This window comes from Ciconia boyciana, chromosome 13, assembly GCF_034638445.1.
Source record: "Ciconia boyciana chromosome 13, ASM3463844v1, whole genome shotgun sequence".
In the NCBI taxonomy this organism is placed as follows: Eukaryota; Metazoa; Chordata; class Aves; order Ciconiiformes; family Ciconiidae; genus Ciconia; species Ciconia boyciana.
This window is the reverse complement of record NC_132946.1, coordinates 5,483,901-5,497,223: the sequence shown is the minus strand read 5'-3', so window position 1 is coordinate 5,497,223 and position 13,323 is coordinate 5,483,901. Positions and strand designations below refer to the sequence as shown.

Genomic DNA, 13,323 nt, shown 5'->3' with positions numbered 1-13,323 from the left:
ATGGACACACACAGAAGGCGAATTTTAAACACTAAATGAAGAACACAAAAAATAGGAAACAGGTTAGCAGGAATGCTGTCCTATGCACATCGACAGGAACAGCACCTCTCAAAATCAGAATTTGTAGAACACACCAGCTTTGAGATACACACCTAAAATGCATCAGGAGTAAAAGCTTTCCATAAAGAGCAAAACAGACAATGTTTCTCCCCCCCAGCTCTTAGCAGTTAAAAGTATTTGTGACTCAGCGAGATCCCCAGTAAAGTGAATCTAAACCTAACATTTCTCCGTCTCTGCAAAACAGTTCTATAAATGCTACAAGCAGATGTCAGAAAGATGAGGAGAAACAGAGAAATTGCCAAATTTAGATCCCATGTATTGCTATTCTCACATTTCAGAGTTACTGGTAATGCTATTTTTTGCCGCCACAAGGAGCATTTGATAATCCTTGCCCCATTAATCTGCAGTACAAGTCACCATAGGAAAGGTTCCCTCTTTCTGGAAACACATTCAGAACATTTTCCATACCTCTTTCCTCCAAAAAGACTGTCATGGGAGATAGCCAGAGAGTCACTTTTATCTGTAGGTAAAACTGCTTAAAAAGTTTATATGTACTGTTGATGCCCAGCTGTAAAGATTGCATTAGAAGATTAAATTTAGTTAAAATTCCTAGAATTTTCACTTCTTATAGAATGAACAGAATAGTTTAACATACTTAACAAAGTATATTTATCAAAACTGAATTTGGACTCAGACACCATTGGTACAAATAAGAAAAAAAACCCCAAGTCTTATTGCATGTACAACACTCCCTCCAAGCTCTCACAACAAAGGTAACACCAGACTATTTTCATTTTCATTGCAGTGCTCATTTCACAGTAAACCTTCCCAACACCGCTATACAGTCTTTCTGATTTTCTACTACTAGGGAAAATGTCAATTCACTCTTTCATTCAGAAGACTGAATATTGCCAATTATCATTCTGTTTTCAAGTCTGAAATATGACAAAAAATGTGGCAACAACTTTTGATACGAAATAAACTTCTGAACAGTTCAACTGATCTAAAGCTTTTGTGCTGCAATCAAAGCAGGATGCAGAATAAGCACAGGTGGAAAGAATTAAAATTCACAGATAAGGATAGTGTCAGGCATTAGAAAATGGCAAAATAGCAGCAAAGTGGAAGCACCAGCTAGGGAGGAAAAATAGGAACTCCTCTGTTACATTACTTTCCTACATTTTTCAACATGAATTCAAAATTTTCAATACGAATTTTCAACATATTCAAGTCACTGTATAAATCCCTGGCATGCACAAAACCTGAATGGAGATAAGGTAGAACAAGAAAAGATGTAACAGGAGTGTGACTTGCGATCTAACTCATGAAGTATTGTACCTTACGCAGAAGAAAACACTAAACAGGTCTGGAAATCCATAGCTTCGAAAAAAAGATGACTAAGGCATGATATATCAGAAGCCTACAGAAATTACAAACCACTTGGACAAAGGAAGTAGAAAAAGACTATTCTTTCCCCACCCCTTGCTACACAAGTACAAGTGGTACAGCAACACAAATATCAAACAGAAGGTTAAACTAAAATAAGGGTTTTTCCTATACACCCCCCAGTGAGACAAACTCATTTACATAGGATGCTGGCCAAAAGTATAAATGGACTCAAAAAGCAATCAAGACAAATTGATGGAAGAAAGGTCCAAAAAGGACTATTCGATTACATTCCAGATGCAACTTCTGGCTCAAGAAGTTTCCAAAATCCAAGGCTGCCAACAACTGGAAGAGTATACCAAAGGATCACATTGCTCTATTCCTGTACCCATTTTTGGGCTGTTTTTTTTTTTCTTTTTTTTTTTCATGTCAGAGACAAAGTGCTAGATCCTTGGCCTGACAGAGCACAGCTGTTAGGCACTGCGCAGAATGTTTGCTACTCACCAACAGTATGAAGGTTTTACGAGCATTTGCACAAATGCTCATTACTAGCACTGGCTCAAATATATTTTTTCTCCTCTACTTCTGAAAGCGTTCTAGCTTTGAAAAATATCCAGGTTGTCTTGTATTTTTAAATAATAATTAAATTATTTTGTGGGAATTATTAGAAAGGTTAATGTCACTTGAAGCCAGTGATGCTTGCCAATACACAAAAAGTGTTGCAGTATTTAAAGAGCAGCTTGATTTAAGAATATCTTACATCAGTAGTTATACTACTACATAAAACACAACATTCACATTTTAAATTATTCGCATACTCCAGTACCTGAAGGATTTGTTATCCTAAAAATCCCACACCTTTCACCAGCTGGACCAACTCAGAGGCTGAGAGAACACACCACAGTTAAGCACCAAAGGCATAAAGGAAACAATAGATTTTGGGGGGGCACTCGCTCATAAGCAAGGGCAGGTTCTTCCATGTGCAAGCCAACAGTCAAGTGATCAAAAGATTTTATTATTCTAGTCAAGTGTCTAGAGAGAACTTGCAAATCTACTTAGAATTTGTATACAAATAGAGAAGTCTCCTACAGTGCATTTTCTCAAAATAATTTTAAGGAACTACTACAGGTATGAGAGCACAGATGACAGAGTAACCGTTACACATGAAATACTGCAGCAGCTACTTTTTAAGCTTTTACCATTAATACACTGCTCAACCTCATCCCAAAGCCCTAGATCTCCAGCATCTATATCACTTATGGAAACTTGTTGTGAGAGAAGTGCTGAGCACTGCCGAATACTTGATTAGGGGACTCCAAGTCACAGCTAATAGGCAATACTGTCTTCTCCTATGGCTGTAAACCAACATGAACATTACAGGCAAGAGAGATCCAAATGCGTTTCCTACTGTGGTTTTCCTCATCATTGTTGACAAGGAACTGGCAAAATCTGGGGATCGCCATTCACAGATCAACATAAATGCCAAAATGAGTGCTCCCACCTTGGCAAGGTATTTCTAATATACCCTTTGAGCCAGTAGAACAGTACAAAGCGACGCAGCTATACGAACACAGGTCCAGCTGGACCAGCAAGTCTAACTGTACCAAAAAACTGCAACAGCTCCATGATCGCTGGTGCCAATACAAGAGAGAGAAAGCTGAATCACACAGCCATAGATGGGACTGGACTTTTCAGCAGCAATGCTTACTGGCAAGTAAAGAAAGATGATAAAATGTAACCTACTCGTATTTTTAGAAAACATCTCTTAACCTTCTAAAAAAGACATTTTCAAATACAATTTTTAAAAATAAAGTTGTCAGTGTTTGCAAATAATCACATGCACTTTTTTTTAAATTGCTGTCTGGAACACTGGGAAGAAGGTGATCTACTACTAATAAAGTCATAGCAAGACAATCAGACTTTTACAGCACGCTATCGTAAAAGCATTAACGGTGTTTTTATTTGATCTATGTCCTTGGAATATTACAGCCAAGCAGCAGCCAAGAATCCAATGTCATTATGGATAAGGTTTCATATTACAGAGCAGTCAGTCTAACAACGAGGTACCATCAAAAGGGGCATCTTTCCTGGTAGGGTAGTTCCACCCTCTCCTGCTTGATAGGTTTGTCATTTGTCTGAGCCCACAAGCCAATCCAGTGAGCAAACATCACCAAAAACCTAGTCATTTATATAAAAAGTGGTTTCCGCCACCTATATTAGTTTGCTGTAAGGTGAGACAGACACAAGGGTAGGGGTGGGAGCAGCACCAGTTAGCCCAGTTAGACAATGAAAAGGCTCACCAGTTATGCATGTATTTTCACCATTCACATATTCCAGTACCACCCAGGTGAGAGCAGGGTAAACAGTAAAGATGACCTACCTTCCAGCCCAACATACAAATAAAAAATGGGAACAAAGGGGAAGTGTCATTTACTTAGTCCACAGGAACACAAACATTAAGAAACATTTGGATTAGCCACTGAATCTCTGAATTGGGAGCAGCAGTGATGTCTGCTTGTCTGGAAACTCTGAAAAGCGTCCTTGTCTTTGACTGAACCGAGCAAAATGACGATAAATGCAGCAGAAGAAAAAGACTCTCACTGCAAGCTCTACTTGCAACTAGACACAAAGTAGAGAGATGGTGACGACTGGTGCAGGACCTTAAAAAAGTTCCAAGTTAATGCTTTCAGAATTACATTACCAGGTTTCTCCTTTTCCTGAGACCATCACACTAACATCTAGTTCATAATTAGTTCATGCTTTCAATGGAGCGGAAGCAGCATCAGCAGTTCCAGAAGTATCCTCATCAGGTTTTGCAAGACCCTGTCATGCTGCCCTCAAATACACTGCCACAGTACCCAGCAGATGTGCTTAGACAGAAGGGAAGGGTAGAGAGGGAGGGACCTTCAATGGTAGGATAAGACCAGATCCTCACCCCCACGAGGGTGAAAGAAACCCATGCAAGTGAAGGAAACTCATTTGGAAACTCTACAGCCTCTGATCCCTTCTAGCTTTTTCTCTTGTGTAATTTGTATTGAACTTAGTTTTTCAAACAAAGTGTACTAGTTTGCCCTTGCTCCAAAGTTTTCCTGTAAACATTGTTAGCAGCACAATTTGCTAATTTTTTTGCCAATACTGTTTCCAAGTTAATTATAAAAATATATGCATACTAAACGAACTGAATATAATGTAAGCTCCCAAATTTAGTCACTCAAGTGACTAAACTTTTGTCTGGAAAACATCAAAGTATGTGCCTACAGTCTCCAGGGACTAACACATGTTCTGCAATACTAATGACTACATCACAAGAGCATTGTAGGCTCTATTTTGGAAAAACAATGAATATTTATCACTTACTATTGACCATTACTCCTTTTCCACTGTCCAGCATGATGAAGACAGATTGCTCTCTCCTAGCCCAACCAAGAGACACCCCAAATGCAAAGAGACCACCAGAGCTGACGGAATTTATATTTGAGACACAGAAAATACATCAACTGGAAGTTAGTAAGAGTTTCATTGGTTAAATGAACCTGGAACAGAAAGACCAAAAAGACTTGTAAGAGTTTCTTCTTTTCTACATAATTTTGTGAATATTATTTTTCATATTAAAATAACCACTAAACAGCAGAAGCACAAAGCAAAGATAATCAGGTTTAAATACCAGTTCTATCATGGAGCTTTAGCACTTGTGTTAAATTTAATGGAAAAGCTCTTAATTAGCCACAGTTCCTACAGAGTATTCTTGTCATTCCTTTCAAAAGAAGCTGTCCCAGCAGGAATGAGACTGACACTGTCCTGTGACCAACTAGTCAAGTACAGCTAGATCCCAACAGATTGAGCGTCACTATCATCACCTCCTAATGGGTTACCAAACTCATTCGCATGTAAACCCAAGAAAATGTGTAGTCAAGTCAATTTAAAGAGAAACTAGAGTTCACATAATGGAAAGATGCATTCCCCTTTCGTTTGTAGGCTATTAGAAGAAGTATATTTGCATTATAAATTACTAGATAATTTGGTCGCTTAAAGTGTAGCTCCCAAATAAATTCAGGAATATTTTTTTCCCACTTCCCTGAGTTTGTATCTATATTTAACTGAAACTCACAGGTTGCAAATGAGTTTTCTTGTTTTGTTTTTCAATGACACAAGGTACCATCCACCTTATAGTCAGAGACCATAAACACAACCTAAGCCCATTCAAGTTATACAATTCAAGTACATTCAAGTACCTGCAACAACGAAGCAGCAGCAGTCTAGGTTTAGGATTGGTTGCAGAAGTCCAAAGTTCTTCTTAAAATAGACTTCAGCACAGGCTACTCATTTTGCTTGCTTCACTGTCACTCATATTCAAGCCGCTGAGGAGAAATACTCTCGGGTATGCCCCCGTGTATTGCAACTGCATTCAAAAGTCCCAAAGATATATCCTCAGGGAGTTTTCATGTTCAAAATCTTTGGTTGTTTTTTCCCCCACCCAGAGCCCACAAATGAAGTTACACATCATTTCCTGAGTAGTCCTTTCCTCTGCAATTCCAGGCTTTCCAATTCCTTAGTCAATCATCACAATTCAGGCCACAGACAAGAAAACACTCACAGATGTACTGAAATCGTGAGCTGGTCTTCCCATTTTCAACATGGAAGCTAACATTACCAAAAAACTCAAAAAACTTCTATGCAGGCTTTTTAAAGCTGAATTTTTTCTCTCTTCAGATTGAAATCTCCCAAACAAGCTGGTGCAAGTACCACTCTGGTGCTTGTAGATTAATTATTTTCTCATGCAGCTAAACCAGGTTTTTTCAAGCAGCATAATATTCTCATACTTGAAACAAAAAAAACATTTAGACAAGGAACATCAGAGCCATGATTCATTAACTGTTATCAAAGGAAGCAAGCAGAGTAGCAAGGCCAACCCATCTGTTTTCAAAGGTATCAAAAGATTACTCCTTCAGCTACAGTTGGAAGGCATCAAACCGCTCATGTAACACCACCAGCCATTTCTTAGATTTGAAACTTAAAGCACACAGAAGTTTTCCAAGTTCCTCTGTATGTCCAAGAGGCGCCTTAAAATTCATGCTGCAGCAGCTAGCCCTGTCCTATCCACTTTCCTTTTCCAGATGGGTGTGCTAAAGTCATGAAGCCTGTGTACTTGTACCAGAACATTAACACTACTGCTTTTCACTCCAATCATCAAAAAGTTCCAAAAAGTTACTTTGAAACTTAGCCTCGATTAACAAGCAAAACCCTAGTTAACCGATGACTATTTACCTTAAACCAAAGCAAAACTAATGTATTTGAAGACCGTCCCACAAATGCCAGAAAAAGCTAGCAAGGCCCTGAACCATCACCTGTACTAAATGGAAAAGTAAATTCTGTATCATAGATTCATTTCGTTTCAGCATTTTGTTTCTAACTAGGGTTTCCCAAAGTGGCGGATGAGAAACAGAGAGAACAAGGTAAGGAAAGAACTCAGCATTAAGAAGATATCAGAAAAGCACGAAGATGAAAACTCAAAATAAAGTGGAAGCTGACACTAACGTCAGTTCATACTTAGCATTGTTATTTTCAAAGAAGTTTCAGGTTCTGTTCTCTGAATCAGTTCCTTCATTCTCTGTAAGCTGTATAGACTGCCTAAATACTACTGCAATAAGCACTTTAGAAATATCAAGCACTATTGAGAGAATAGTAATCCTCCTCCTTCAAAAAGAAGTTTAGTCATGGTTGGAAAATGAAAATTGACCATTTAATCCCAGAGATTTACACTGCATTTCTAACTCAGATCTCAGTGTTGTAGAAGCCTAACAGAACTATTGTTTGACCATGCTGAGAACTGTGTGGAAAAAAGGGCTAAGGTTGCTGCAGCTGTACTTCACGACGTCAAACAGATTTATATGCTATTCGATAGGATCATTTTCATTTTACATTGTCCACGTATCGTATTATAAAAATTCATCTTATATCCTTTCTTGTAAGTTACATACATGGTGATCTCCACTGAGTTTTAATGGATGATCATTCTAGCCTGAACTTCCTGAAAAAATGAAAAGAACCTGTGGTCGAAACACTTCATTATAGAAAAATGGCAATCAGGTTCACTTGACAATTCACATCATCAAAGAAGCAAAGTAAGTTTACTTGAAACATTTTATGGTTTTCCACACAACAAAGATTAATATAAGAAAGTATTACACAATTACCCCAAAATAAAGGCACTGACAACATCACTCCGTTTTGAAAGCCCTGTAATTCTGTCTTGGTATTTAATTTCTTCCTGATGATTATGGCAGAATATTAAGGTGTTATCAGGTTTCTTTCAGATGAGCAAAACACAAATAGAACATCTACTGCCTTCTCCCCACACTCCAGTCTCAGACCTCCTTCCAAGCAGAACACTCATTTAGTTCCCTTTGTTTGCTCTCCCTCCTTCTGCATACTCTTTCCATAGCGACCATTCCCAAGCCATTCCCCAAAACCTATGGGTGAAGACTAAACTGTATTCTTATATGCAAAAGCCATCTCTGTTATCTGGGGAAATAAGAGAAGGAAGAGTCAGACAGATGTGGTCCGTGTACCTAGAAGAGTAGCCTAACCAACACTCCCAAATCATGATCTGCAAGGCCAAAAGGGGGATCTGTTGAACTATATTAACTCACTTTAAAAACACTTCCAAATTTTAGTTTGATGATTAGGAGGCTTAAAAATGTGTTCAGCTGACAACAGTCCAAGAAGTGTTGTTAACTACCTGTCTTGAAATCAGAACACCTGACTGCTACCTTAAGGACCTGGATTCTACTCTAAGTTCTGCCAATTTGCCCAAAGCCATTCAGCAGACAAGTGTTTCAAGTGCAAAACTCAGTCTCCTCTACTACACCATGAGGACACTTACTTTCCTTTCCAAAGCACACTGAATTCTGCTGCTGAAAGCTCTATCCCTTCTGCATACATAAAATATTACAATATTTTACCATAACTAGTATTGCGTAGACAACTTAAAGAGGAAGGAATCTCAGATTTTTTTCCGTTTTCACAAATCACTTCCGTTAAAGCCTCTGCTACTACTTTAAATCAGTAGCAGTAACAAATAAGTCACTGGCAGTATCAAAATAAGCATTAAGACCTCTAAAATAAGGCTCATTATTTCTAGGTGTATAGATAAAGACTCATAACACTCTCTTTGCTTACATAACTTCAATGAAAGAGAAGCTTCGGAGCTTCAACTTTCCTGCAGTTAATGGGCTCCTGCAATACATGTACATGCTCCTGAAAATGGACTGAAAAAAAAGGAAAAGAAAATTAGTCAACAATTTTCCTGTTCCCTTACAGAAGCAAAAGCCCTTCATGGAATAGAAGCATTCTTAAAAACAAGAGTCACTGCGTGTGTGCACTTATTAAGTGCATATTAAGCTTCTATTCCAAACAACTCTGAAAATTCAGAAGTAACTCTTGTTATCCTTAACTTGCACAGTTCCCTTTAATTTTCTATGAAGTCTCACAGAGCCTCAAAAATCCATACCCACATAAGAAAAGAGACAGTCCTATAGAAAAACACAGGCAGGAAAGTAGCAGTTCTTTTAGAGAGAGATTATGAGGGTGAAGAGAGATACATTCTTACATGAGCTTTTTATGCATCTTCAGGGATTTTCTGAAGTAGAATCACTTCTCCTACCTGCACAGGGCAACAAAGCTTTTTTCCCAGGAAGAAACAGTATTTGTCAAGGCTGATCTTCCTTAATTGTCTGTAGACCAAAGGCTCTATCTGTAGGCTCTATTAGTAGCCTTTATATTCTCCAGTCACTAGAGAAACATACTACCAGCACTACAAAGCCTGCACACACATTGAACAAAAACTTTTTTGCAAAGGTACCAAAACAAAGTTATTTCCATTTCAGAGCTACACTTGGTAACATCCCACACTACCCAACTCTAAGGGCCTACGCTCCCCCGTTGTTAAAGATGTACTAAGTAACAGCCACTTGCAGCCACATTTATATGGGGACCCACTTCTTGTCCCATCTCGACGTACATAAACTCAGGGCACTTGGCAGAGGCAAGGAAATTCCTCCTCATTGCTTCAAATTTTGAGGTTTCCCCAATTCTAACTTCGAGGATGCTCTCATAACGTTTTTTCCAGGGCACAGGCCACACCTATATCCTCTTTCCTCTGCGTTTCCACAAAGCTTTTCTCAATCCCCTTCGCAGGGAAGTCTCCTTTGAGCCTTTTTTCATCGAGGCCTTCTGACGGATAACGCTGGAAGCCCACAGAGCCTCGCCTCCCACAGCCCGCCAGGCACTCGCACAAAAGGTGCACGCCTTCCGAAACACCTGCCCCACCGAAACCCCCTTGCTGAAGAGAGGGCGCATCCGAGAGGTGCGGCGGAGCAGCTCAGGGGGAGCAGCCGCAGCCGCCGCCCCGGCCGAGCTCACATCCTTTTCCGACGGCGATTCTGGGCACGGCCCAAACTCCCAAAACTGCGGGATGTGTCGGCGCCGGCCTCCATCCCCGGCCGCCCCCACTGCTCTGGGCAAAGGCGGCTGGAGCCGCCGCTCCGTCCCCGACCCGGGCCCTCTCCCGCCCCTCACCTTGAGGATGTTCTCGTAGATGGTGGCCCGGAACTCCAGCAGCGCCTTCTGGTCGAACTCGCGGCCGTGGATGATCCGCATCTGCTTGAGGAAGGTGGACTTGCCGCTCTCGCCGGCGCCCAGCAACAGGATCTTGACCAGGCGGCGCACGGCCCGCCTCTCCCGGGCCAGCATCGCGTCGATCTCCCGGCTCCGCCGCCGCGCCTCCCGCTCCGCATCGCGGCTCCGCTCCTTGCCCTCCCGCCGTGGCTGCTCCCCAGCGCGGCCCGTGGCCTCAGCCGGCAGCAGGCAGCGGCTCAGGGTGCGCACCACGCCGGACATGGCGGCTGCGGGACGGCAGGAGCGCTCACAACGCCGCGGAGACCCCAGCCAGCTCCGCCAGCATCGGGCGGAGGCCAGCGAGACGCTGGGACCCGGGAGGAGGAGCAGCAGCAGCCGCAGCCGGGGGCTAAGGGCCGGGACCGCCCATTCCCCTTCTCCCGGCTCGGCTGGGCGACGCTGCGGAGGGAGGGGAGGCGGGGTGCGGCCCGGGGAGGCCAGCCGGACGGGGGGAGGGGTGGCGGCGGCGGCGGGGCGCGGCCCGCAGGCCCTGCCCGGGGAGGGGGCACCGCCGCCCCGCTCCTCTCCGAGCGGCGAGGGGGCGCCGAGGCGGCGGGAAGACACCCCCGAGCCCCTCGGCCCGGGTTCAGCCAGCGGCCGCCTCCAGTCCCGCTGAGGCGCGGCGGGGCGGGGGGACGCGGAGCCCCCGGCCCCTTCAGTCAGGGAGCGCCGCCGCCGCCTGCGGAGGGAGGTGCCCGTCCGGCCCTCCCGCCCCGCTAACGCTGCGTCTCATTGGGCGACAGGAGCGTCGGTCAACGCCTCCCTCTTCCAATTGGAGAAGCCGACATGTGGGGCGGGGGTAAGCGGGCGACAGGGCTCAAGGCGAGCCAGGGCGGGCAGCGCCGGGAGGGACAGCGCGGGGGCGGGGACGAAGGCGGAGCTGCCCCACGGGAGGCGGGGCAAGCACCAATCACAGGCGAGAGGGCGGGCTCCCGAGAGCGGTGGTCTCGCAGGGGGCGGGGCCTGGGCCTCGTTGTGGGAGAAGGCGGGTGCGCTGCGCGGGGCGTGACGTCGGGTCGCGTCCCGGGCCGTTGGCGTGAGGTGAGCGCTGAGGCGGAGGGGCCGCTCGGGGCCTGTCTGTAACGGGCCCTTCGGCCTTCCCAGCCGGCGGCGGTAACCGGGGGACGGTGTTAGTAATGTGCTGGGGAAAACCAACAACAGGGGTCATGTTGCATCGGAGTGATTCAGCCGTCAGGTTGTAAAAGTCAGGCAGTGACATACAGAAATGTGTCATTACTGACACCGTGAAATGAATACATGCGGTCAGGGCACTTCAGCATCCGTAGCGTCTTATTAAGCCGGTTTTTAAAACGATACAAAGACTTGTCTCTGCAGGCCACAGCCTGAGGCCCAGCTGCCCCAGAGAGCTGCTCCCAAGCGGCTTCGGCCTGTGACGGCTGCAGCCGACGTCCAGCCTCTGCCTGGGGAGCGGCGAGGGGCTTCTGCTGAAGCACACTGCAACACGTGGTGGTTTTCTTTGTGAAATTTAATTTCTTGGTTGACGTCAGGTGTAATTCCTTGTAAAGCATATTGAAACAATCTAGTGCTGGGCTGATGATGAGGCGGGGATTAAAGTATCAAAGTACACATCTGAAAGAAAATCCCCTTGGTCTCCTGATTAGGTACTGGAGAAAAAAAAAACAAAAACATTTTCGGAAGCAGCTGGTATGTGATCACCTAGCAGTGGCTGGGATCCCAGACCTTCTGGCTGCAAAATGAAATCATAAAAGACAGACGCGTGTCCTCAGTTCTATGAGATTATATGGTCCTTTCTGTAGTACTTATTTTATCTGTGCTTCCAATTGTTTAAGCCATAAACATCTAATCCATCTTAAGCTTCAGATGATTTACCGTGCCCTGTACCAAACACTGGGGCAAGCCTAGACTAGCACGTACTGGGGCAAGTGACAGAGAGACCTGAGGAAAACTACTAAAATGACATTTAATAGAAAGTTAAGATTGTTAAGAAGCCTTAAGATGGCCCAAGAGATCAAGGAGTCACAGATTTAGAACAAAACAAAAAAATTAAAACCTTTCATGGAAGTGAGAGTCTCGTGCGACTGTTAATGATGCTGAGCTGCTGTTGTCAATGCTTCCCCAAAGAGCAAGTCTTTTTTTTCCTTACCAAGAGGAGACACTTAAAAACACCTTTAGGTATTGCAGAAGTCAGGAGGAGAACAGGACAAAACTCTTAGTCATGAGCCATTCACTACAGCACAGAACCTTTCTTGAGAAAGTTATTTTCTCTTGGATTGTAGTTGGAGACTCGGCAGCAGCCCATTCCACGTAAAATACTGCTGTAATTCACGAGTCTCTCCACTGGATGTCATCATTGCCCCACAAGAAGCCAGTCAGACCAGCACGATGGAGACAAACAACTCAACCCCCGAACCCTCCGTGCTCGGTAGGCCTGATTTTCAGAACAGCTGAGCACTCAGGAGTCCCGCTGGAATCCACAGATGCTAAGCTGCCTGCAAATCAGACCCTATGTAACTGTGAAGGGCCCAGATTGGTATTTTCTGATTAGCTCAGTTACTCCTGCCTCACTAGCTTTGTCTGTGCCCTACTTGAGGCCCTCTTCAGACTTCTGAGGTTCTGAGGGGTTTGGGCAGAGAATTCAAACAACTAGGACATCCAACTCCTGCGATACGCCTGCTTCGTCTGTAAGTGAGAGTGAAATTATGGTATACAATAACCTAATCAAACAAATCAGTTGCCAGATGTCCTTAGTTCTCTATGCATTCATCCATGAAAGCAGCTTTCAACAGCTCACATCTAATTGTCAAAAGGAAAAGGTCCACCCCTCCCTCTTTCCCCCGCAGCACTGTTGTTCCTCATCTAATCATTCAGAAGCTGTTCTAAAACCAGGACAAAACAGAATTGTGTTTACTACCGCAGATCTGCAGTAGTATGCCTTCTGTTGCTCTGCTGAGGGACTGGGCAGAACCTCACAAATACATGTGATGATCCCAATTGATGTTTCTGCAGATGTTTTGTTATGTGCGTAAGCAATAGGTGTAAGCACCCCAGTAAAAGCTTATGAGAGAGAGGCTTGTACTCAGTCTCAATGCCTTCCCTTTCTCCATTTCCTTATTATCTGCCCAGTTCCATGCTTCAAGATTTCCAGTTCGCCTCCCTTCTTTTGGCTCAGACTGAAATTAAAACAATTTATATTGACACAAAATAAAATAATATTAATGACTT

General features: G+C 43.8%; 1 protein-coding gene and 1 long non-coding RNA gene across 2 annotated transcripts in view; one reads left to right on the top strand and one right to left on the bottom strand.

Annotated features, from left to right (window-relative positions):
• The window catches only part of GNA12 (G protein subunit alpha 12), a 39,451-nt gene extending 28,667 nt beyond the window's left edge, over nt 1-10,784 (bottom strand). The window contains exon 1 of the mRNA XM_072877550.1: nt 10,021-10,784. Coding sequence (XP_072733651.1) covers nt 10,021-10,341 — 321 coding nt within the window. The 5' untranslated portion in view covers nt 10,342-10,784. The remainder of the gene's footprint in view (nt 1-10,020) is intronic.
• A 20-nt stretch (nt 10,785-10,804) lies between these two features.
• Nucleotides 10,805-13,323, top strand: part of LOC140658775 (uncharacterized) — a 60,920-nt gene continuing 58,401 nt past the window's right edge. Inside the window, exon 1 of the long non-coding RNA XR_012044866.1 lies at nt 10,805-10,918. This is a non-coding gene — a long non-coding RNA (uncharacterized lncRNA). The remainder of the gene's footprint in view (nt 10,919-13,323) is intronic.